This window comes from Choristoneura fumiferana, chromosome 20, assembly GCF_025370935.1.
Source record: "Choristoneura fumiferana chromosome 20, NRCan_CFum_1, whole genome shotgun sequence".
Lineage (NCBI taxonomy): Eukaryota > Metazoa > Arthropoda > Insecta > Lepidoptera > Tortricidae > Choristoneura > Choristoneura fumiferana.
This window is the reverse complement of record NC_133491.1, coordinates 4,224,483-4,251,978: the sequence shown is the minus strand read 5'-3', so window position 1 is coordinate 4,251,978 and position 27,496 is coordinate 4,224,483. Positions and strand designations below refer to the sequence as shown.

At 38.5% G+C, this 27,496-nt stretch overlaps 2 protein-coding genes and 1 pseudogene across 6 annotated transcripts in view; 1 reads left to right on the top strand and 2 right to left on the bottom strand.

The window, feature by feature from the left end:
- Positions 1–27,496, bottom strand: part of LOC141439123 (uncharacterized) — a 59,928-nt gene that overhangs the window by 20,390 nt on the left and 12,042 nt on the right. The gene's annotated exons all lie outside the window — the stretch shown is intronic.
- On the bottom strand, positions 2,404–26,714 carry LOC141439382 (uncharacterized). Its single transcript, XM_074103665.1, has 11 exons — positions 26,681–26,714; positions 26,611–26,614; positions 26,185–26,299; positions 21,736–21,943; positions 19,650–19,785; positions 17,112–17,244; positions 14,800–14,937; positions 4,868–4,985; positions 3,657–3,865; positions 2,730–2,948; positions 2,404–2,412 (listed from the first exon to the last, which is right to left on the bottom strand). Exons 1-11 carry the CDS (start codon positions 26,712–26,714, stop codon positions 2,404–2,406), a joined length of 1,323 nt encoding a protein of 440 aa, XP_073959766.1.
- On the top strand, positions 22,683–23,784 carry LOC141439346 (uncharacterized; annotated as a pseudogene).

Here is a 27,496-nt window from a genome sequence, read left to right as displayed (position 1 = left end):
ATTACTAGCTTTTACCCGCGGCTTTGCTCGCGTTAACCATCAACATTTCAAAGAAGCAAGCAATCAAGCAAGCAAGCCAGCAAGCATGCAAGTGAGCATGTAAGCAAGCATGCAAGTAAGCATGCAAGCAAGCATGTAATTATGCAAGGAATAGTGCAAGCAATCATGCATTCGAGCATGCAAGCAAACATGCATTCAAAGCTGCATTCTAGCATGCAAGCAAGCATGCAAGTGAGCAAGTAAGGAAGCATGTAATTATGCAAGGAATAGTGCAAGCAAGCATGCATTCGAGCATGCAAGCAAGCATGCATTCAAAGCTGCATTATAGCATGCAAGCATCCATGCAAGTATGTAAGGAATAGTGCAAGCAAGCATGCATTCGAGCATGCAAGCAAACATGCATTCAAGCATGCAAGCAAGCATGCAAGCAAGTAAGCATGCAAGTCAGCATGCAAGCAAGCATGTAAGGACGCATGTAATCATGCAAGGAATAGTGCAAGCAATCATGCATTCGAGCATGCAAGCAAACATGCATTGAAGCATGCAGCAAGCATGCAAGCAAGCGTGCAAGTAAGCATGCAAGTCAGCATGCAAGCAAGCATGTAAGGAAGCATGTAATTATGCAAGGAATAGTGCAAGCAAGCATGAATTCGAGCATGCAAGCAAGCATGCATTCAAAGCTGCATTCAAGCATGCAAGCAATGTAATTTTGCAAGAAATAGTGCTAGTAGTAAGCATGCATTCGAGCATGCAAGCAAACATGAATTCAAGCATGCAAGCAAGCATGCAAGCAAGCATGCAAGCAAGCATGTAATTTTGCAAGAAATAGTGCTAGTAGTAAGCATGCATTCGAGCATGCAAGCAAACATGCATTCAAGCATGCAAGCAAGCATGCAAGCAAGCATGCAAGAAATCATGCAAGCAAGCATGCAAGCAAGCATGCAAGCAAACATGCAAGCAAGCATGCAAGCAAGCATGAAAGTGAGCATGTAAGTAAGCATGTAATTATGCAAGGAATGTTGCAAGCTCTGCTGCAAGCAAGCATGTAAGCAAGCATGCAAGCAAGCATGCAAGCAAGCATGCAAGCAAGCATGCAAGCAAGCATGCAAGCAAGCATGCAAGCAAGCAAACAAACATGCAAGCAGGCATGCAAGCAGGCAAACAAATATGCAAGCAGGCATGCAAGAAGGCATGCAAGTGAGCATGTAAGTGAGCATGTAAGCAAGCATGCAAGCAAGCATGCAAGCAAGCATGCAAGCAAGCATGAAATTTTGCAAGAAATAGTGCTAGTAGTAAGCATGCATTCAAGCCTGCATTCAAGCATGCAAGCATACATGCAAGCAAGCATGCATTAAATCATGCAAGCAAGCGTGGAAGCAATCGTGTAAGCAAGCATGTGATTATGCAAGAAATGGTGCAGCAAGCAAGCAAGCAAGCATGCTTTTTAACACATTATTAAGTCAGCTCAGTCAGCTCCGCGGTTAGAATACAAAAACAAACTTTTGGTCATCCCTTGGGAATGGCAATTTTTTTCGGGATAAAAAATATCCTATTATTTATTCTGGACCTCTAATATGACGTATGCAAAATTTCATAGGAATCGGTGCAGTAGTTACGGCGTGAAAGCGTAACAAACAAACAAACAAACAAACTCACTTTCCCCTTTATAATAGTAAGGAAAGGATGTCAGCCGAAAGACGTCCACTGCTGGACATAGGCCTCCCCCAAGGCTCTCCGCTCAGACCGGTCTTGTGCTTTTCGGATCCACCGCGATCCCGCGATCTTAACCAGGTCGTCGCTCCATCTTGTTGGAGGCCTACCGACAGCTCGTCTCCCGGTCCGCGGAGCCATTCGAGAACCTTTGGACCCCATCGGCCATCAGTCCTGCGAGCAATGTGCCCCGCCCACTGCCACTTCAGTTTCGCAATTCTTCGGGCTCGAACTTATATTCTGAGATTTTACAATCTTTATTGCTATAGGAATCTCCACGACTAACATCACGATAAAAACGTCGCATGAACAATAGACATGGCTTTATGCGTATAGACTTGGTGGTTGAGGTTTTTTTATGATTTGACACGCGCGTACACAGGGACAGTAAATAATGTTTTGCCATCGCTTTTTGTCGGATAAGTTTGTATTTATCTTGCTTTCTCAACTAGCTTACGGAAATTTACTGAAGTAAGTTGAGAAAGCATACATACGGACTTATCTTTTGTATTATAAGAAATAGACATTAAGCCAATTTTTGTAAATGACTGTTTGTTTCTTAAATAAATAAATAAATAAATAAAATTATATTGTATTGTAAAACTCTTTATTGTACATTAAAACACATGAAAATAACAGAACACAGAATAATAAGATGCACAAAGCCGAACTTATTCCTTAAAAAGATCTCTTCTAGTTAACCTTCGAACGATTGACAGGATATCAGACACAAGAGTAGACACTACAAGTACAATGAAAAGGTAAAAGAACCGAAATTTAAATTGACTCAAAAAAATCATTTCAAATACACATACATAATAATATATAGGTATACACAAACTAATACATAATAATGAAGTCAATAAACTAATACATATCTAGACAAATAAACTACTTCACACTACTACTACTACTCCTTCTTCTTTTCACATTAAGCCCGATCCTACTCAGTTCTGATCCTGGGTCCTCCAACTTTATACTTAGGGTTACTACTTTTTACAATCCAGTCGTCTACATACCTGAATGGTTACATGGTCAGGGCTAAAATACAGCGAGTCAGCAAGCACGTGGATCATGCGAGCCGTGGCTGTTGAGGACAGGATCCTCAAAGCTGTGGTCTGGAGCCCAGTTGCCGTCGCGCGGCATTGGACGAAGCCGCGGGTGATACCGCCGCCCGTGAACCAGGCTGGGTAGAGGGTAAAGGGACCTGTAGCTATTGAGCCGTTGGAAGTCAGCTCCTGGGGAAGACAAGGATTCCCGGTTTGAATGTTGCGAGCCATTGAATATGAAAGGCGGCAGAATGGACGCCAGCGGCGACCGCGAGCGTGGTCTCTGTTCATTGCGTGGCTAAAATGTTCGCAGCGTAGTGGTTACTTAGCAGCACACGCAATGAATAGTCAACGGCCGTTATAAACTAAATCCTGACACATTGCAAAACTATGAAGTTTCTGAATATTACAATATGAATCATAGATAAAAATGCAATGCGTTCTTGTTGCGTGCGATAATGTAGTAAGTGTAGGATTTTTTTCAATGGTTGACACATTACAATAATCGGGAACTTCATAGTTGTGAAATGTGTCAGGGTTGACTTCTTAGCGGCCGGGCACTATAGTTGTAGTGTATGTTTGAAGTTAGTGGTCAAATTTACTTAAATTTTAGCACACTTCTAACCGCTCTTCATCTTACTTGGTAAAGTGACAATTTAATAATCAAGTAGTGCAATTCCGGTAGGCCGGCCAGGATCACCTGTACAGAATTGAACTCCTCAATAGTTAATAATAATATTATGAAACTTGGATCGTACGTATGTATAATTTAGATGACAATGCAAAACGCTTGCGATTAAAATATTTTTGCGATTTCTGTGCCAGTAAGTAGGTTGTTGTGTACAATTTTGCTGGGACTTCTTCATAGCAGAACTCTGATAGTATTAGACTACCAACCTCAAGCGTATATGATATCCAAGCATCCTCAGTGATGAGGAAGAACGACGCGTGCGCCGCGCTGCACTGCAGCAGTATGGGCGCGCAGTGGACGTCTCCGAGCAGCTTGGAGCCCAGGTCCAATATGTCTTCTCCTTTTGTTAAGTTGTCGCACGCATCAGATCCCGATTGGAGAGAAAAGACCGAGGACATCTCGAATGGGACGATAACTACAAATGGATAAAAATACAGTCATCAAAAGTGCCTTCGGATAATTTTTATTCCTAGCTATGTTTCTAGACAGTTTTGAATATTTTAATAATAGTACATTACTGTAGAGGCCGGGAAGTAGGGGGTTGCCGTCCAAGCAGATATAGACAAAAAATTCAAAAAAAAAAAAAAAAATTGTGTCTAAACACTTCGGAGCTCGGCAAAAGAAAGACGCTAAGAATAAAACTGAATAAAATAATGGCTACCTGCCAATACAGGGGCTAAAAAAAAATAAAAAATCGAAGTTCGTACCGTACCGTCCCTCTCACTCTCGTATTAAATAATATTTGTGTCAGCAAAACGATACGAATCGGCTCGGGTGGCTATATGAACGTCTTGGGTAAAATGGCTCGTTTTATGCTCTTGTTGTACAATCTACTATTAGGTAGTTCATTGATATGGACGTCAGCAAAGTAACGCCTGATTCAATACATCAGTAGTAATATGCCTATTCTCAAACATGAAATGAAATATTGACGTTGTGTTACAAATAATAGGCTGAGAAGTATCGCGATGCAGGCGCTGCGGCTCGCCTGCCTGCGCGCGGTCACTCTAGCGGCTTGCGAAGAGATTTCATACAACCTTGCAGGCCGCTGGCCGGCAATGCGACCGTCTTTTGTTTTCAACCCGCGCTCTGCGATACGCACGCGGCCCACGCCCGGCAACACCGCCCGCAGCCACACTACAGGGCGACCAGACTAGCGTCCCGCCAACTTGATTTCTTGTTTTTTTATTTTATTTCATGTCATGTTTGAGATAAGCACTATACAAGCCTCGGCCGGAACGTGGGGTGGCCGGCCTCGCATCCCTATCCATAGTCTATATCTGCTTGGTCGGCAACCCGCTACTTCCCGGCCTCTACAGTAATGTACTATTAAGCAACGTCCATGGTGATACGGAATTTACGCTATCCACTTTGCTATCAGGTATTCGAGCAGAAGCACTTATGTTGGACATCTCACTCTGCAGTACGGGCGGCTGCATGTAGCACGCGATGGGCACGACGAGGCTCTTGCCGACGGACACGCGCACGCGCAGCGCGTCGTGCACGGCGAGCACGTCGCGAGGACGGAAGTGGATCTGGACCAATTTAAACAATCGGCGTTATATATATTTTTTTCTTTTTTTTTTCCTACCTCCAACATGATCGGAGCCTATTTCTTCAAACTCTCGATCATTCCAGTTCTCTCATTTGCTACAGCTCTTACCGTCATTCAGCATACTTTATCTTTCCAGCTTTCTTCGTCTTACTTACTTTGCGGCTTGTCACCGTCTTTTTAACTATTCTATATTTACTAGTGTATTTTAAGCTTAATTTCCATTACTTCCTTTCACTCTGTCACTAATCATACTTTCAAGCTGTCCACTTTATCATACATTAGTTTACAGGGGGTTGGGTTGGGAAGTTTTCTTTATTATAATTAGGTTATACAATGTCTCCGGCTTACTTTTCTTTGTATCTTAGACTAATTCCCTATGACACGATATTTTAGACTATCGCGGTCATTATTGATTCTATGAATAAAAAACGAGCCAAGAGCGTGTCGGACACGCCCAAAATATGGTTTCGTAGCCATTACGAAAAAATTAAGAAATATTTTTCCAACAGTTTGTGTTTTCCAAGGATTTCGTATTTTCGGAATCTTCCAAGTTTAGGTTTATACCTTAGGCTGCTATTTAAGAGTAAAAGTACTAATAATTCTCAAGCAAACTTAGCTGTTATAGTTTTTCTTCAGTTTGATATACTTACTACCATCCTGATTTTTTTCAAATTTTTCCACCCACCGGTTTAGATTTTAGAGGGGGGGACGCTCGATTTTAATGAAAATTTGCACTTTAAAGTTGAATATATCGCAAAAAAATCAATGAATCGAAAAATCGTCTTAGCAAACCCCTAATGGTTTTAAAATACCTATCCAACGATACCCCACACTATAGGGTTGGATGAGAAAAAAAAATCATCGCCATTTTACGTCTAAGGGAGGCACGCACGTAAACAATTTTTTTTTAGTATTTTATTGTACCATTTTGTCGACATAGTTTACATTTATACCCGTGCAAAATTACAGCTTTCTAGCATTGATAGTCCCTGAGCAAAGCCGTGGACGGACGGACAGACAGACAGACAGACAGACATGGCGAAACTATAAGGGTTCCGTTTTTGCCATTTTGGGTCTGAAACCCTAAAAACGGGTGCCCGGGTTCAGTCGTGACCATGGCTCGGCGTTATAATTTGCGGAGGACCATTTATGTCAAAGAGTCACTTGACACCAATTGACTTGTCCCAAAGTAAGTATAATTATTATATACATAAATAACCACCCAAGACCCGAGCACAAACATTCGTAAGTAATATTCATATAAATATCTGGCCCAGCTGGGGATAGAACCTTGGACGTCAAACTTCTGCGCTCTTTGTTCTTCGTACGAGCTAATAAAAACATGATTCACTAAAACATTCCAATCAATATATTCATCTCACATGTGGTAAACATTTAGTATATCCACTTGATTACTACAATAAAACAATCTGGTATCCAAATTTTAATGTTACTGAGTTTTGATGTCACATGTAAGTAATGAAATGAACTGAAATAATTTCTTTGCTCATCCGCGACCTTATGATAGCTAAGTTTATCTAAATATGCGTGTTCATGCAATTCCTCCACCTCCACACACAAATCACACAAACCCATCTATCACAACCACACTAAACTGACGCGTTTCGAACTCAACCAGAGCTCATCTTCAGAGCAACACAACCGTACACCATGCTACCAGAAGTTAGACCCTAACTCACTCTAACTTCTAACGCACACTCTAACTTTTACTGCATGAACACGAATATTATTTTGCATAAACTTAGCTATCATACTCGTAAGGTCGCGGGTGAGCAAAGAAATCCTTTTAGTTCATTGATATGGACCTCCGCAAAGTAACGCCTGATTCAATAAATTATTTAAAATCGTCATTTAAAATTATTTTTAGTGTCTAAAAAAATGTATAAACATGTTTTCAAAATAGAAGACGTCTCTAAATATTTTCTTAATAGTGCCACAAACACAAACAACTAATACATAAAACTCTTAAAGGTTCACTATGGTGGTCACATACATTACTTAAATACATATATTACTTAAATAATTAAAATAAAAAACATCATGTTATGTAAGATTTGTTTTTTGGAATCTTTATATTTCAATTGGCTAAGTAAAGTTTTTTGAAGAGGTGCTAATTATATTTTTCTTCGATAGTCGACGTCTTAATAATCGAGGAACTGCAGCTCTTTTATTTTTATTTCCTCTTATTAATTAGAAATATTTTTTTAAGTGGTCGATATGACGTTTGTGTGATTGAAATTGCAGAACCGTTGAGGGCTTAGTACTTAGTAGAAACAGTAAAAAAAAAAACGAAGTCAACTGTCACTGCTGTCACCGTCAAGTAGAATCTAACCTAAAACCGTTTTATTTACTTTGCGATTTGGTGCGATCAGTGTTTTTTTGGATAATTTTTAAAGATCTCTCAGCACAAACTCAGTACTTTAAAGTTTGCCGCATTTCTCCACGACCTTTGCATGATAATTGGACCACGATTGGATAGTTTCGACGACTATTTTGGCTCTGCTTTTCGACACGCTATCTTGCAGTCTCGACGACACTTGGCTTGACTTTTGGACCATATTTTCTATTTTAGCGGCTTCACCTTTCAATACGAAATGAGTGAATTTGTGCGAGCAGATTCAAGGAACTTGCCACACATGGCTATGAGTCTAGAATATTTTGACACCAGTGATAAGTATACAATGTTGCCTAAATCAAAGGAGATAAAGCACTCTTGTCCGCACCGGTAAAATGGATGAACGTAAGTACAAAAGTATATCAATACAGTTTCTTGTCTATTTTTTTTACATTACATTTTAGGGCATCAAAAGTTGAATATGTTGCCGGACCAAAGTTGTTTGAGAGCACAGAATAACAAAAACATATTACCTATATTGTGACCATTTACTTAGATATCAACTGACAATGTGATTGATGCGACAGGTGATGTTGTTCTGCATTGGCTGGTAAATATTATGATAGAGTAAAATTTCTGTGGTTAGTGAAACATTATATTATAACTACCTGTTGCCCGCGACTCTGTCTACGAAGAATTCGCTTATTGCTTTCCTGCAAGTACTATGTATTTTTTCGGGATTAAACTGTGAGATAAAAAGTAGCCTATGTTCTTCCTCGGGACTCCAACTACCTACATAATGAATTTCGGCTAAATCAGTTCAGCGGTTGAAGCATGAAAAGTTAACAGATAGACAGACAGAGTTCCTTTCATGTTTATAATATTAAATATAAGTAAGGATTTATAATAATTTTGATCTTTTTTTCAGGTGGATGTAAACACACATTGGTGTTTTTATTTTGGTTGCAAGAAGAAGCCAAGGAGCATAACCTGTTTTTTCCAAGGACATGCATTTTTCCATAAAAAAAGAGGCATAGAAGTACCCACGAAACTCCTCAATGGTTAATGGAAGAGAATAGAATTAAATGTATTTTTAGTTGACAATGCAAGTACAGTCGATAAAAAGTACAGTCAGCAAAAATTTTTTCTTAATAATATCATTTTTGGTTTTTATTTGTGTAAGCTTTTATTTTTCCTCACAATACTTTTTGTTGACTATACTTGTCTTGCATTGTCATCTAATCTGTAATCAGTATAAGTACTGCTGTGCTAAGCTAATGGTACTTTAAATTTGTATTCTCATTTTGGTTTATAATTATAATACATACATACTCGTACATTGCAAGTCGAATAAAATCTTGTAAAATATGTTTCTTTTCACTTATGATTTACATCATCAAAAATAACGAAAAAATGTGCAGAATTTGTAACATTGCTCACAGAGATTTTGATTAGGTTCGATTCCCGGTCATGTATGTATTAGAGTCAGACAAAATAAAACGGTTGAATGCCATATATATCCATAATAATATTATAAATGCGAAAGTGTATGTGTTTGTATGTTTTTCCGTCTTTCACGTCGCATTGGAGCGACGGATCGACGTGATTTTGGCATAGAGATTGTTTATGGGCCACAGAGTGATATAGGCTACTTTTTAACCCCCGACGAAAAAGAGGGGTGTTATAAGTTTGACCGCTATGTGTGTCTGTGTGTCTGTGTGTCTGTCTGTGGCACCGTAGCTCTTAAACGGGTGGACCGATTTGAATGCGAATTTTTTTATAAGAAAGCTGGTTTTCTAGCGATGGATCTTAGTCATGATTTATCAAAATCGGTTCAGCCGTTTCAAGATCATCAGCTCTTTTGTTCGCTGCGGTAGGAATCTTAGACGCATAATGGATATTTACTTTACTTTCAAACATATTTGGACTTAAAATTTGAAACACCCATGTATGCTATATAGCTATGCAAGATTATGGAATTCTCGGCCTGATGCTGCAGCCAGGATATCCAGAACACTAGTAGGTACACTCTTAATAAAACTATAGCAGATATATCGTGTTTGGGTTCGTTTTGATCAGTATTTGATTCTACAAACAATGCAATGGTGGCAACAGGATGAGCTGATGCTGCAGCCAGGATATCCAGCACAATAGTACACTCTATAAAAAATAAAAGCACATATGTCGTGTTTGGATTCGTTTTGATCAGTAATTTATTCTACATACAATGCAGTGGTTGCAACACGACGAGCTGATGCTGCAGCCAGGATATTCAGCACACCAGTATACTCTTGAAAAAATAATAGCAGATATGTCGTGTTTGGAATCGTTTTGATCAGTAATTGATTCTACATACAATGCAGTGGTGGCAACACGACGAGCTGATGCTACAGCGAGGATATCCAGCACACCAGTATACTCTTGAAAAAATAATAGCAGATATGTCGTGTTTGATTCCTTTTGATCAGTATTTGATTCTACATACAATGTAATGGTGGCAACAAGATGAGCTGATGCTGCAGCCAGGATATCCAACACACTAGTACACTTTAAAAATATATATATCAAAGTTTAAAAAACATGAAATAAAAACTTAAATTTAAAATTTAAAAAACCCCGACTTAAAAAAACGCCAGCAAAAATAAAAATAAAAACGCCCGAAAAAACGCTGCTGCTTGAAAAGACAATTAAAAGTAAAAAATAATTATGCGCTACCTAGCTGTTGCCCGCGACTTCATCTGCGAAGAATTCGTTTATCTCTATCCCGCGGGGACTATGCTGATTTCCCGCAAAATTAGCCTAAGTTAATTTAGTATAAAGTATCTAGTAATATTTTTTTTATCTAAGCGTCGTCGGTGTCGGGGGACCGCTAAGGTTAATACTTTAAAAAATACAACATATTTAGTTTCATGTTAACCTAGCGTCCCCCGACACCGACAGCACGCTTAGATAAAAAATATTACTAGATACTTTATACTAAATTAACTTAGGCAATTTTGCGGGAAATCAGCATAGTCCCGCGGGATAGAGATAAACGAATTCTTCGGCAAGATGAAGTCGCGGCAACAGCTAGGTAGCGCATAATTATTTTTTTACTTTTAATGTCTTTTCAAGCAGCGTTTTTTTCGGGCGTTTTTATTTTTATTTTTGCTGGCGTTTTTTTAAGTCGGGGGTTTTTTAAATTTTAATTATCCCGGAAAAATAAACAGTTCCCGAGGGAACAGCGCGGAACAACCGAATTCCACGCGGGCGAAGCCGCGGGCAAAAGCTAGTATATATACACACATCCAGTTCAACTGGTAGAACAAAACAATACAATCTAGGGTCACTGTCACAAGTACAAGTACTAAAAATACAAGTAAATCACCACGGTTTTGTTATAACTTATGATCAATGGTACGCATATTGTTTACACATATAACACACAAGTTAATCAAACCATGGTTGCTTAGGAAATGAAAAGTTTAATATGATTGACAGCCCTTTTATAGCCTGCCGGAAAAATCTTTACAGCGCGATTCAGCTTTTCCTTGAGACGAGATAGTGACATCTTTTGATGCAAAAGTAAACTAAAATCCCGGTTTAACACATAGTGACCTATAATATTTGTGTTATATTTCCTTGTATTTCTTAGTAGTACTTCTAATGCCTTTATGGGGATGGCACAATATTTAATTTATTAAAAATACGACTTGTTTTTAAATTACGCTTTGCCAGGAATATTATATACATGTTCCAATAAATCAGGTCTTTTGAGACATATGTTTATGCTAAACGTTTTTATGATAATTTGTGTATTTATGAAATAAAAACAATATAAATTATTGCATTTTTATTATATTACTCTTTAAATTAACTAAAACCATCTAAAACACATGCAATGCGTTTAGCTAATGCTAAACGTTTTTATGATAATTTGTACATTTATGAAATAAATAAAACATAAATTATTGCATTTTTATTATATTACTCTGCAAATTAACTAAAACTATCTAAAACACATGCAATAAGACAGCTTTGTCTACATAATTTTATGTGGTTATGGTTAATAACAGAGACGCTTCAAAAATACGGATTCTTTTAATCTTCAAATCACGCATTTCACATGTAACCTCAAGGTCGCTATGACTTTATATGGAATCACCCCCTTTTTTTAGTAGCCACACAAAGCCAATTCATTCTGTAAATGATTTAGCAGAAACTCTTCCTTCAATACACTTTGAAATAAAGAATATAAACCCATTTGTGCATAAATATTTTAATGTATAGCATGACTCTTACTGAGACCATGTCCTTTTTATTGTTTTGGTAAAAAAACACGATATCTCTCCCTTCTGTTATGTTCTCCTTTGCTGTGTTTGATGTTGAAGGGCTAGAGGGTTCGTATAATCATGTTGTTGATGAGCAACTTGCAGTGGAAGATGAAGCTGACTTGCACCAAGTCGCTTGTAAAGACTAGGATGCATAAATACGCAGAATTTTGAAAATCTCGTCTGTATTTCATAGACCAACGTACAAAGCATTAGAGAACATTTCTGTAATGCTCCATTTCAACTCGAATACTGTCGGAGTCGTCTGAATCCATTGTAGGGATACTGTGGTTCGAATTTACTCGTAAGGCAGTCCAAATATCAAGCCAAGTGTCGTCGAGACTGCAAGATAGCGTTGTCGAAGAAGCAGAGCCAAAATAGTCGTTGAAACTATCCAATCGTGGTCCAATTATCATGCAAAGGTCGTGGAGAAATGCGGCAAATTTTAAAGTACTGAGTTTGTGCTGAGAGGTCTTTAAAAATTATCCAAAAAACACTGATCGCACCAAATCGCAAAGTAAATAAAACGGTTTTAGGTTAGATTCTACTTGACAGTGACAGCAGTGACAGTTGACTTCGTTTTTTTTTATTACTGTTTCTACTAAGTACTAAGCCCTCAACGGTTCTGCAATTTCAATCACACAAACGTCATATCGACCACTTAAAAAAATATTTCTAATTAATAAGAGGAAATAAAAATAAAAGAGCTGCAGTTCCTCGATTATTAAGACGTCGACTATCGAAAAAAAAATATAATTAGGGCCTCTCCAAAAAACTTTACTTAGCCAATTCCATTTTTTTTTTTGTTACTTTTACGGTCATCCCGTAAAACCTATATCGAAAATACAAACTGAAATATAGATGCACAGAAAAAGTTTGTTTGGTTTTTCTGTGCATTTTCGATCATGTTATGTATTCAATTCAACTGTCTATCTATTAAGTACAGTTCTCTAAATACAGCCCTGTCACAGACAAAGAGAGTAGTCATCCTTTGGGTACAGAAACCTAAACCCTAAACCAAACCAACCCAAAAGCCAAAGAACAACCATCTCGCTGATTACTGCTTTTACAAAACGCCAACCCATAGTTAACCGAGATAGCTTTACTATAATAACGATTCCAGCATCGCTCTACATTTAATTTTGTACTAGCCGTTACCCGCGACTCCGTTCGCGCAGAATACGTTTATCGCTATCCCGCGGGAACTATGCAATTTTCCGGAATAAAAACTATCCTACTCGTAAGTCCTTCTCTGTGACTCAAACTATCTGTATACCGAATTTCTAAATCAACAAACATCCCAACATCCAAACCTCCTACCATCTTCACAAACTTTCACATTTATAATATTAGTAGGATTAGTAGGATTCATTCATTTTTAACCCCCGACGGAAAAAGAGGGGTGTTATAAGTTTGACCGCTATGTGTGTCTGTATGTTTGTCTGTGGCACCGTAGCTGTTAAACGGGTGAACCGATTTGAATGCGATTTTTTTTATTTGAAAGCAGGGCTTTAGCGATGGTTCTCAGACATGTTTTTATCAAAATCGATCCAGCCCTTTTTGAGATATTGAACTTTGAGGTGACAATGTCGTTGGCTTTCCAACTTATTGTTGGTTACGTTATATACACAAACATTGCACGGCTCAAGTAATCATTAATCAACCTCCACAATGAATATCGTCGAGTATTTGCTTAACAAGGCATTACAGATTTGAACCGGGGTTCCGGGGATTCAATTAATTGCTTTCGCCGTAATTGGATCCTCAGGGACCACGTGAGGAGCACCCTTATAGCCGAAGTAAACCGCGACAGGTCAAAAGACATGGCATACGGGGTAAGCCCGAGTTTCACGCTTTATTACGAGTTTGGAGAAATGAGATAGAACAAGGGTAATGTTTACCAACAAACAGGGTACCTAATGTTTGTTGGGAAGTATTTATACAAGTTTATTTTGATACATTTCCAGTGGTCGGATTGATTTAAAATTGGCTACAAATTTGTAAGTCCGACGACAATATTAATACCTACATTCACTAAAATATGCAGTCAGTAAAAAAAAAACTGTATTAAGTTGTTAACAGAAGCTTATTTTATATTCAACAAGGTACGCAAATATAACTCTCTCAAACACAAATATTATAAGTATCTATTTCTACTGCGCTACGTGATAAAGCGTCATACTTTGTGTGCCAGTTACCTGAAGTAAAGTAAATTACTGTTTGAATACAGTTTCATTGCACTAACCTATTGTGTCTGCAGTTAAACTGCATTTAAACTGCAATTTGCTAGTTGGAAATCTAGTGAACGAACTTAGAAACTTTTGATATTGAATTTGTTTTTAAACTAGACATTTTATGATTTCCCGTATGCCCGGCTAGGGATCTGATGTGAGAGTAATCAGCGGTGCTCTCTGTTGCCATCTATGAACTCCAGACTCCGGCTCTGCAGTGTGGAAGACAAGTGTAAACCAAAAACACTATTTTCCAAAGAAAGTCATCATAAAAGTTCACTACTGATCGTCATGGAATGACACGGTCATGTCACGACAAGACATGGTCACGAGTGAAGCGACTTAGATAAAAAAAACTTTACACTAAAGGTGGCAATCGAATCAAATCAAAATGTCTTTACTTGATTGAAGCTACTGTTTGATTAGCAAGGGAGTTAGCTCGTTAAAGTGGCAATGGGCAGGCCATATAGCACGGAGAACAGATGGCCGTTGGGGCCGAAAAGTTCTCGAATGGAGACCGCGGATCTGCTAGCGTAACTTAGGATATCCTCCAACGAGATTGACGGGTTACCTGGTTAAAGCCGCGGGTTCACGGTGGATGCAGAACACTTATTCAACCGAAGCAACTGGAGGTCTATGTGGACATTCTAAGGCTGATATGAGAGAGAGAGAGAGAGAGAGAGAGACATTTATGTACACATATTCGATACACATAAAAATACATTAGATGGAAAGAATAAAAATAACATCGAATAGTATAAAGTGGGCCCCACTCAGCATAATGTTACGGCAAGCCGCAACTATGATGATGATACTTGATCTTGGTTCTTTGTATTAGAATTTTAGTTTTCGCGGGACCGGACATCGTGGCGGCCTTTAGTATTCATGGGGGTTTACCTTGAGTTCTGCCGCGGAGCCAGCGGAGACGGCGAGTCCCCGCGGCCCGCACAGCTCCACGTCCAGCTCGCGGCGGCGCGGCGGCGTCAGCGAGAGACGCACCTCGAACTTGGACACGTTCACCAGACGCACTTGTTGCTGAGGACATAATTCATCAATAAAACTTAATTAACATCATCCCAGCCTATAAACGTCGCACTGCTTGACACAGGGCTCAGTTCTAAGGTGGGCCCAGTGCGGACTTAACACACACCTTCGCAAGTTTATCCAGTTTTCCTCGCGATATTTCATCATCGTCATCATCATCATCATCAGCCCGAACACGTCCACTGCTGGACAAAGGCCTCCCCCTTAGAACGCCACAATGAACGACAACTCGCCACTTGCATCCACCGGTTTCCCGCTACTCTTACGATGTCGTCAGTCCACCTGGTGGGAGGCCTGCCAACGCTTCGTCTTCCGGTTCGTGGTCGCCACTCGAGGACTTTTCTCCCCCAACGGTTATCTGATCGCGATATTTACTTCATCGTAAAGCTGGTGGTAAATTTCAAATGTAATTTTGCCCATGAATTTCGAAAAACTCAGTGGTGCGAGCCGGGGTGGGAACCCAAGATCCTCTGCTCGAGAGGCCATAGCTCAAACTACTAAGCCACTACGGCTTATTTACATTATAAATAAAATTTAAAAGAATCTTTATTTTAAACACTAATTCAACAATTAATTCGGCTATTGAAATTCTGCACCCTATAGCAGACAAGGTTAAAACAATTACAGCATTTCTAGTGTATTTAAGAGCGAGTTTTTAAAAGCATTCTTGAATAAAAGGTCTCTTCGCTGGAATTTCTTTTCCAATGATTTTAGTAACACGAAACTTTGGCGATAAAACACAATACTGTCTGGGGAATTGTGATAAATTGCTACACTGGAAGAAAATTAAAAGAAAATAAATATAGGATATCAAGAGAAGGTACTGAAGCCGTGGTGGCCTAGTGGTTTGACCTATCGCCTCTCAAGCAGAGGGTCGTGGGTTCAAACCCCGGCTCGCACCTCTGAGTTTTTCGAAATCATGTGCGAATCACATTTGAAATTTAAGTTTAGGAAAACATCGTGAGGAAACCTGCACAAACCTGCGAAGCAATTCAATGGTGCGTGTGAAGTTCCCAATCCGCACTGGGCCCGCGTGGGAACTATGGCCCAAGCCCTCTTGTTCTGAGAGGAGGCCTCTGCCCTGCAGTGGGACGTATATAGGCTGGAATGATGATGATGAAGAGAAGGTACTTATGCCTCTGATTTCGTAGAGATGGGTCGGGTTTTAGTTTTGGACGCAATCTGCGCCATCAGCCTGATCCATTCACACCTCCAGGGTCAACAAGAAAAGCTGGCGCAGCGGCGGAAACGGGCGAGAGCAGGCGTTATAAAATACCAGGGTTTCAGTTCAGCGTGCAATTTCGTTGCTGTCGGTTTTGAGACCCTGAGTCTTGGGGTCCCAGCGCACACAAACTAATTAATTCACAAAAGTGCAAAAGCGCCTAGTCGAGACTACTGGAGAGCTGAGGAGCTATCTTTCAACGAACTGCTATCGCTGTTCAACGAGGGAATGATAATGGCTTTTTTATAGATATAATTTTTGCAAGTGGTGGCCTAGTGATTTGACTTATCGCCTCGATCGTGGGTTCAAACCCCGGCTCGCAACTCTGAGTTTTCGAAATTCATGTGCAAAATTACATTTGAAATTTACCACGAGCTTTGCGGTGTAGGATAACATCGTCAGGAAACCTATACACACCTGCGAAGCTATTCAATGGTGTGTGTGAAGTTCCCAATTAGCACTGGGCCCGCTTGTAACGTATATATAGGCTGGGGGATGAGATATAATTTAGTATTAAGTTTTGTATCTATGTTGTGTATTAAGTTCATGCTGCATGTTCTGCATGCTATTCAAGATGAAACTCTGATCGCTTCTCTGGTTCATCGTCGGCGCTAGGACAACTGCGTTATGGGCACAGGCCTCCTCTCAGAACAAGACGGCTTGGGCTATAGTTCCCACGCGGGCCCAGTGCGGATTGGGAACTTCACATGCACCATTGAATTGCTTCGCAGGTTTGTGCAGGTTTCCTCACGATGTTTTCCTTCACCGCAAAGCTCGTGGTAAATTTCAAATGTAATGTTTTATTTTCCATCAGCTTAATCAAAATATTCACACCACGCTACCAGCAGCGTGACAACATTAGCGTGATCGTGAAAGAAATTCGCTCCATCAAACAACCTAGTTTCAATAAACTTATTATTCCTAGCAGCGGGGTATTGATTACCGTATGTAAGCGGCCCAGGACGAAGTTAACAAAATCCAGCTGTGGCGGCACGCAAATGATGTATTCAGGCGTCGGAGGGGGCGGCTGCTCCGAAGGCGGGAGGGGCGGGGGACGCACTTTTAGTTCGCCGTAACTGTAAAAATAAGTGATTTTAGCTTGGCGTTATATTACACCGCAACGGATCGGAAGTGGATAAGGGCGGTTACAGACTAGCATTTTATATGCGCATAGAAGGTCGTATAAGAATATTTCTCAAAAAGTTGACCATTTTCAGTTGCCCTGTTGTGTTTTCAGTTGTTGTTGTATATATATAACTATTAATAACTGTACTATATATATGAAACTATTTCAACACAAAAAATAAGTAATTTTGTGTTTAAATATGTATAAAAAACCTTGCTTGTGGTAAAGGTGATAAAAAGTCAGATAAGTAATCTTTGTGAATGTTTCGATGTAGTTACAAAATTACGATTTTTTCCAAGATATCGCGACGTTTTCGTGTCCTCAAGAAGTTTTGGATGTTTTATACAGTTTATGTTTTATGATCTCGTCCTTAGTGTTAGGTAATAATTTCTTGACAAAACTGATTTCTTGTCAATTTCATGACGGGACACTTTTTTGAGAAATACTCATAAGCGCGAGCGAGAACACGTCCTTTAGACCAGACAGAGCAAACACGCGCAAATGAGCGCTTACACGCGTGTTCGATTTAATATAGAGCGCGTGTAAGCGCGCATGCCAAAAACGAGCGTAAACGCGCAGAAGAAAAACGCTAGTCTGAAATCGCCCTAAGCTTCTGAGCACTGATTTTTTTTGCAAAATTGTGACATAAAAATCTGTAGAAATAATGTAGAAATAATAACTTGAAGACATGGCAATCTGTGGCTAAGGCTTGATTCTTAAAAATGTACCATCAGCCAAATAAGACTAAGTGGTCTATGAATTTTTAATCAAGGTCCTATCAAATGAATATGTCGCTAAAGTCGAACTTTCAAGTTGGCAGACACTTGGCATTATTGTTTTATGACGTGCAAACGATTATCAACTTAAGGGTGGTAGACCACATATTTGGCTGATGGCACCTACGTCTGATAGATTTTCAAGAATGTTGGACACCATATTTTTTCTTTTATCCAATAAACAAATAAATTTAAAAAATCAAAAAAACCGACTGCCTTAAAAACTAAAAGGAAGAAAATAAGTCTAGTGGTCTAGAACTCTGTCAAGAAGCTCATTTAAGGTTCAACAGTCGGGACCCATTACTAAGATTTTTTGAGCTGGTTACGATTTGAATGGGTCCCGACTGTTGAACCTTAAATGAGCTTCTAGACAGAGTTCTAGACCACTAGACTTATTTTCTTCCTTTTAGTTTTTAAGGCAGTCGGGTTTTTTGATTTTTTAAATTTAATGTTTTTTATTTTATACTTTTTTGATATTGCTGTGAAAATAGTAGATTAAAAGTATTATAACCCATATATATTTAGAATGGGCTAATTATTAGCTTTCATTTGATACCCATATTGTTACAATACAAAAAAAAATCATTCCTCCGCCATATTTTTTTTCGCAGACGCTATATTAAAGTTTTATGTAGCCTATGTCACTCCGACAGTTATGACGAATCCAATGATACCTCATATGTTAAAATCCGTCTAGCCGTTTAGGCTGCAGCGAGGACCAAAGAAATGGACATACATACCCACATACATACATACATACATACATACGCTCGAAAAACATAACCCTCCTTTGGGCAGTCGAGTAAAAATTATGAAGATATAACCGGTGCAGTACGATTACTTGGAGTTAACACTTGACAGATGGGCGTGCCTTCAGTCAATAAAATAGTTTTTTCATCACACTTGCTCGTAAACAGTGTCGTAACATACAGGCTACCTTGGTTGCAACTCCCCAAATAAAACCCTCGACCTTAATGTGCTTGTCATGAAACCCGTGGTCTGTAAATGAATCATTGTCCGTACTAATTTTCTTGTCATGAAGTCCAAGGTCGGTAAATGAGTCAGTTCCCGTATTGATGGTGCTGCGCGCACTGCTGCAGGACCACATGCACACGCACGTTGCGGCGCATGCTGCGGGAGGGGGAGGGGACTATTTACCGCCCTTAAGGCACAATGTACTATACACTATTGTAATCGTAAATAGTGGTATACTAAAAATGGCTTTATTTGTATGACGTCAAAGTTGAAAATTGACTGAAGGCAAGCCCATCTGTCAAGTGTTAACTCCAAGTAATCGTATTGTAAGAGTTCCATGCGACGTAACAACTATTGTACCTACATTTTTACTAAGAAGTGACATCACGAACTCCCACTTCCGAACTTCGACACACTGCATCTTTGCGAGGAACGTGTTCGAGGAACGCTTTATTAACCTATTCTCGCTCCGCTCGCTCGCTTTGCTGTTTCCACGAGAGCTGTGCCGTGTGAGGATAAGTAAATGAAACGTTTCCATTGGTTCAAGAAAAACAAGTTCCTCGCGCATCTCTGGTGGTAACCTTAGGGCGGCACCTTAGATTACCTCAAGGTCTGCAGAGAGTAAGCATCAGGGCAGACCGGCTGCAGCGGCACACGAAAAGTCTCGTAGACCTTCTCAGCGGACCTGAACTCGCATGAGCTTCTGTTCAAGATGTTCTGCACCCAAAGGGACTTCTCTCCTGGCAACATTGAATTCACTCGTTTAAATTTTAATACAGGCCATATAACACGGAGAACAGGTGGCTGTCGGGGCTGAAAAGTTCTCGAATGGATACCGCGGATCGGCAAGCGCAGCGTAGGATGTCGACCAATGAGATAGACGGATGACTTGGTTAAAGTCAAGGGTTCATGATGGATAAGAGGCCGCTTCCTACCGTAGCATGTGGAGGTATATGGGGGAGGCTTATGTTCAACAGTGGACGTCCTGCGGCCGATGAGATGACTATGATGATGATTAAAGTTTTAGCAAAGAGGTTGTTTTGACGGCACGGGCGACCTAAGTATTGGCAGCTTACGTGGAAAAAATATATTTTGTACACATAGGTATACCCGTATTTTTCTTGTTTTTCGTAAATTTCAGACAGATTTCACTTTCAGACAGACAGATAGTAGACAGCTCAGCTTATTGATAAAAAATACCAGTGCCCTATTTCACGAAGCTACACAAGTTACAAATTTACAAGCGGTAGTCTTTGTTTAACTGTATGCGTTGAAAAGAGACTACCGCTTGCAAATTGTAACTCGTAGCATCTTTATTAGAGTTATCTTAGTTAAAACGTTCAGTTTTCAGCCACGTAGGTATGTAGTTAAATTATTATGACAAAATAAACGTAAAAATTAACAGACTGTTCCTGTTGTTAGCAATTAAGAGTAGGTGTCAAGTGGCTCAAACTCGTGCCAATGAAAACAGATTTATAAAATCAACCGATGAAAAGTCAAGGCCACCTTCATAAATAAATCGTTAACAATTAGTTTACGGCATCTTGCTTGGGGCACGTCTTTTCATTTATAAAGTGAAAGGGACGGCCATTTATTTCGATATCGATGTAAAACAATTACGACGGGAGAGGCTTAACACATTCGGCCCAGTGACACAACGTCTGTGACTTTTTAGTTCTTACTACTATACCAGTGACATTAGTGATTGCTGTGGGATATGCGTAGGTATAGCGTAAGAGCTTAGTGGATGGTCACATTCGGCTCCGGCTTGCGGCAACGTTCAGCTAAGCCCTTACGCTGTGCCAGCCTTTAGGAGGTACGAATTCTTTTGACACACATGCGTGTCACCGGCGCATAGGAGTAAGAATTTTTGATCACAAACTTTGTGTTACTGGCACCTGGTTACTGAATGTGTTACGTCTCTGACGAAATAGAGTCGTATGAGATATTTAAGCCCGCTTTGTTGTATCAGATAAATAAAATAAATAATAAATAAATATCACGGGACAATTCACACCAATTGACCTAGTCCCAAAGTAGGCTTAGCAAAGCTTGGTGTTATGGGTACTAAGCAACGGTAAATTAATTATATAGATATAGATACATACTTAAATACATATTAAACACACAAGCCCGAGAACAAACATTCGTATTTTTTCATACAAATATCTGCCCGACACGGAATCGAACCCGGGATCTCAAGCTTCGTATTAGGTTTCTAACCACTAGGCCATCTGGTCGTCTAAAAGATATGATGCAGGTACACCTATACATCCTTAAAGGGTAGGGAAGGGAAGGGAAAGGGGTAAGTTTGTCTTTGTACATATATCTCAATCACATTACATGTATAGAATTTAAGTTTTAAAAGTTGCATTGAAGTTTAACCTGGTGTATTTTTCGGTGCTCGCTGATACTGTATGTTTAAGCATTCTCTCAATAAGTGAAATGTAAACTTCTTTGAGAAATAAATTTCTTTAACCATATCTCAAAATGTTTGTCAATTGTGTTTGTTCATTTATTTTATACAATTAAGAGTTTACATACATACATCATCATTCCAGCCTATATTCGTCCCACTGCTGAGCACAACCTCCTCTCATAATGTCAGGGCTTGGGACGTTGATCTTAGAAGGGCTAGTGCGGATCGGTACAAAAAATGTCCACTCCACTGGAGACTTATCATTACTTACTGCCAGCGTTCTGCTCAATAGTCGGCATCAGATCCTTCCTCCCGATCAACCCTCGCTGTACCCTCCACGGTTCCACCTTCTCCTGCTTTGGAGAGAACAACCTGTACAGGTTTCTCTGATGCTTCTTTGAAATCCTCTTGGCGAACTGCTTCTTCAACTCCCCCTCCTGCTGCCAGATCTCTTCACATTGTGTTTTGTAGTTCTGTATCTGAAAAAATTAATCCCATCAAAACGTACTGCAAACAGTTTTGAGATGCAACGTTAAACCAAGTCGGTTATTTAAGTCAGTACCGGGGGTGTCTGAGGAACTCGATTTCCACCGGCTTTTTTATTTTAAAATAGTAGTAAACCCATTTTATAGTGACAAAGTAACGGAAATTACGAAGTAGGTTGATGCTCCACAACTATCTCCAAATAACATCTGACTAAAAATGTTGTCATCAATTATTTCCTAAAAACAAATATTTAACTAACACCTTAATTGTTATAGTGACCGCATCAGTCCATAATTTCGATATATTTTTTATTATTCAGATTTTAGAGTTCCCTTACAGGTTGTGCTATAAAAAGCTATCTTGTAACAAATTTCAAGCTTCTAGTACAATTGACAGTACTCAGCTGGAAAATCTTTTTATATATGTATCTTTTCATCACACTGACTTAAAAAAAACTCTACTTTGGGGTACCTATCATACTTGAGAATTTAATAGTAATTTCAGCTTGATATCTTAACGCATACCTGATCAGAAGAGCCTTGGTAGACCGGAATGATAGATAGATAGACGGGCAGCAAAAGTGCCTATAAGGGTTCTGCTTTTCTTTTAAGGTACGGAACTCTCAAGGCAGTCCATCAAAAAGTCTTTGTTACAAAACAAACAAATAGCGTGACATAAATATCGCAAAATTAGATAATTTAAATGATAACACGAACAAAACACTCGTTTTTTATGACCACAGAACCAGATGTTACATTAAAGTACTCTCAAACAAACATTTAATCGCCTCGACATAGATTGGCTCGGCGTTAATTGAACGAATTCGATAACCAACGCCCCCTGTCATCAGGCAAAACCCATATTTTCTCTTAATAAAGCAATGTATAAAATTTACGATAAGTGCCCGATCGAACGAATGCCACTGAAATATGAACCATTGAGTTATTTTCGCAGTCCAGTCAGTCTGCACAACGAGCTTACCACATTCAGTTCACAAACAAACTAAAAATGACCAATCATAGCGAAGTGGCGCTAAATTTGACCCAATTAGAGGACAAAACCATTGACTTTGGAGTACTCAAGACATCTTGGCTGATCGGATAGCAGTGTCTTTAATTTGTTTATCAATACAACTGTTTATTTTGATTCTGATACCTAATTCGCGAAAGTACGATGAAAAAGTGCTAGCACAAATGACTGCAGCAAGATTTGTAAACACAGTGTGTGAATATCTAATTTGCAACGGGATTTTGAGAGCGGAGTATTGTTGGATGCGGTGTACGCTTTGTATTTCATTCGGATTTTGCGCTTATTTGCTGGATGTTTGTTTTCACGAAGAATTTTATACGATAAAGTGGTTTTGGTGTTCGTCTTTGAAAAAATAGGTATGCTTGTGGTTTCTTGTTTAGTGTGGACTTTGACTGCGCCAATCGGCATTCTGTGCCCATTTTTGATGACTCTTAAGAACGGTTCGTTTTTTCAACTATATTACAAAGTGTATTCTCACGTCAAATTCTTCATTTTACTAATGAATGCTTTAGTTTTCTTTGAAATATTCCACGTAGCTGTAAGAATAGGTATAGATAAAAGTAAAAACATTAGACACCTTGTAAAAACTGCTGTCATAGCGTTCATATTGATATGTATAACCAGTTTGCAGGTTTTAGTAACCGATTTGCTTTCGTATTTTACTAACGATACTGAGAAAATGTTTGTCATATTCGTATTTTGTGTTATCAATTCTTTTCAAGCGATAGCTATAACTATTATTTTTATTATTTTAGCAAGGAAAAAAGTTTCTGACTCAATGTTGATAGTGATATCGATAAATTAAGGAAACTTATTTTCGTGATCTAATTGTAAGCCTCTTATGAATATTTAGGTTACAACTGTATTGTTAGTTATAAAAGTGGAATATTTTATTATAAATGTAATGTTTTTTTTTTTTGCAACCCACTTGTTCAGTCCAGTCATAAGTATGATTATTAATATAATATAGCAGTCTTTGTTATCAAGAAGCAGAAGTGGTCGGTTTTATCTTTATCGAAAGTTACGAGTATAATAAGAGTTATCATGAAATAAGTACTTAATAAAAGACACTTAGAAGACTTTTAGTTGACATTTAACCTTTACCAGGCCCGAAGAACCAGCGTGTCTTAAACGTATTTATATCTGTTGCAACCGTATTGACGCCTTGTAAAAAATGTATTTATGAAAGTCGGAGATCTTCCTTTAAACCAGAAATAAATATGTGGGTTACGGTATCCCATGCCTGTCTAAGTAATCAACTGTCATACTAGATTTGTCTTATTATATTCTTGATCAGGCCAAGGGATATATTCCACCCACATCTTATATCGGTTATAATAGTCAAGGTTTAACTCCAAATCTCCTACGAAACATTATATCAATCACTGAAAAACATTATTTTATGATCTTCATTATGACACGCTTTAAAATCCAATAATATATTTTAGCAGCCGTTTAAATCCACTTGACCAGTGATGTTAGTGGTTTGTTTACAAATTCGAACACTACTGAATTTAAGAAAAACCAGCAGATAATATATATGAACCATTTTTGCTAAATACTCCTGCGTCCTTGTGATAGGACTAGTCCTAATTCTAGAATTAGGATGTGGGATGACTCTATCACATTGCCTGGCTAGAATTTTCTTGTGTGGAACTATTCTTCCCATGGCCCGATTAAATTTTGGGTCTCTTTGGTACATGAATTCGTTCTAGGTTGAACACAAAAACTGTTTTATTACTTACGTGAGTTTTTATGACATGACAGACAATTTACCGGGCCATGGGAAAAATAGCTCCCACACAGTTAAACTCTAATAAGGCCATGGGATAATGTCAACCCACATCCTAATTCTGGTCATACACAATAATGCATGAATATTTAGCAATGTTTACGATTTACATTAGCTTTCAACACTCAAAATCTACAAAATATCAAAATTGTTCGACCTATGTACTTCTGTTTCATAGAAATTATGGAAAGTGTTCGAATTTATCCGTAGTTTACTGAAATTAGCGTTCAAGTGAATTTAAACGGCTGCCAAAGATATATTACGCAATTTAGAAGCGTGTTGTGAATGAAGATCATAAAATAATATTTTCAGGGATTGACAAATATTTTGTAGGTGGTTTGGAGTTAAAACCTGACTACGGTTACCGATATAAGAGTGGGTGGAATATATCCCGGCCTGGTAAAGGGTTAATTTAATTATTTGTAATTTTAAATTTTTTAAAAAAATATATTTCTATTATATATTATTTTTTTATTTATAACAATAAGCAATAATTAATAATGTATGAAATCGAATGTCTTTAATAATTAAAATTGAAAATGATTATCCTTAAGTTATATACTTAATCATGATGTTATTATTATTGACTGACTTAAATATTTGTACGCCGCAAGGCAAAACATGCAAGAACAGAAAAGAAAACGAACAGCTGTATTTTATGTAACTCGTGTTTTAATAAATAAATATTTTTATCCTTATAAAGATATTTACAATTACTTGCTTGCTTTGTCCCTTTTTAGGGTTCCGTGCCCAATGGTGCCAACGGAACCCTATTACTACGACTCCGCTGTCTGTCTGTCCGTCCGTCCGTCAGTCACAGGGCTCTATCTCTTGAGTTGTAATAGATAACACAAATACTAAAAACAGATAAAATAAATATTTAAGGGGGGCTTCCATACAACAAACGTGATTGTTTTGCCGTTTTTTGCTTGATATTAATTACTACAACAGGTAGACGCTTGAAATATTCACAGAATCTATAGTTGTGTAATCACTTTAAAATTAATAATTAAATTAAAATGAAATTCATATTTAAGGGGGGCTCCATATGAAACGAACTTGTTTTCTTTTGCGTTTTTTTGCTTATGTCTAATATCGTATAGATCATGGTACGGAACCCTTTGTGCGCGAGTCCGACTCGCACTTGGCCGATTTCTTAATCACAATAAGACACAAGAAATAAATGACATTATTATTAATCTGTAAGTAGGCCTCAAAGGACTTATTTTCATGTCTTTTTTTTGCATTACACTTTTTTGTACGCTTTCGGAAAAACAAATTGCCAAGAAGAATGTGCTGTAAAAAATTGTAACTTCAATAAAATTGGTTAAAAAATACATCTTTAGTTGAATCCATCCAAACACAGACTGAAATTTCTTGAATTCATTTGACACTTTTATTTGGTTAGCATACCCATAACCTCTCTTCATCTGAGGGTTTGTTCTTCTCCAGGGTCAGAGGAGGCAACTGGTCTAATTCCCTGAAGACTTCCCGAAGGACAGGCCGCACGTCGGCACATACTGCCTCTCTAAAAAATTAATTAATTTAGGAATTAATTCGTCCCCTACCAGGGGTGGTTATAATACGAGTATACGATGTTTAAATGTACAGCGAAGAAGGTACAGAAATAATAATTTGCTCCTAGTTAAGTAGTTGTTGTTGTTTCTTTAAAAAAATATGGCTCTGTCCATTGGAGGACAATTTTGCCAGTGTCTAGTAGTTTTTGCCGTTGTACGGTAAAAAAATTCTAGAAAACGAAATATGAGAGGTAATGGTGGATGAACGATGACCTTCTAGAGGGGAAAAAAAGCCTAGTAAGTAGTTATTTAAGTTTGTTACCTGGCTGGAACAAAATGACAAAACTGTTGCATAAAATAAATAATATAATAATATGTAAGATAATACATACCTTTGCTCGGTATCAGGGGTAAGTTGTCGGCCATATTTCACAAATACCATTAAAATAGCGATAGCTGTTGATACAAATGTCCTATAAAACTATCTAGCAATAAAATTACAATAAAATGTAATAAAATAAGCGTATGTATACTGTTTCAGTGCCGTGATTTTGACAATTTTTGCCAAATAAATTTGAAGTGCCTGTCAATCTTCATCTATGGCTAACCTTGCAACTTTTTAAAGCTATGTTTACATAAGGCCTCTTTGCCAGGAAATGTAAAAGCAGCACGTGTCGGGTATCGGATGTCGTCTATCGTCGTCCGATACCGATATCGGATCGGTTAATGTGAAAACGCTCTCATAGTAAGACGCGAGTTAACTACTACTAGCGCTATCTAGTGGTGTTTTAGTGAACGTAACCTGATTTGATCCAGTATATTCGGAGCAAATTGCCTGTGACCACTGTGACAGACGGACGGACAAAAAGACAGACGCCCGGGTGATCCTATATTTTTAGGAATTTCTAAATAATCGTTACCCCTTAGTGTCCACATTATTAATTATTAGTATTGTTACACATTAATAGATAGGTTAGGTTCATTAGGTATCTTCAGATGCCCGAAGGGCAGATCGCGTAGAAATAGGAGCCCCGCGAAGCGGGGCTCTGTCGACATAAGGCGTGGTTTGCTAATGCCGCTGAAAATGTATGCGACTGATGAAATAATCTACTGGTAAATAAGCGAAAAAAATAAACGCGAACGCTTTATGAAAGAAGACGAATACTCGCATATTTATTTGCGATCATGAAAGAGCGCGATGTAAAAAT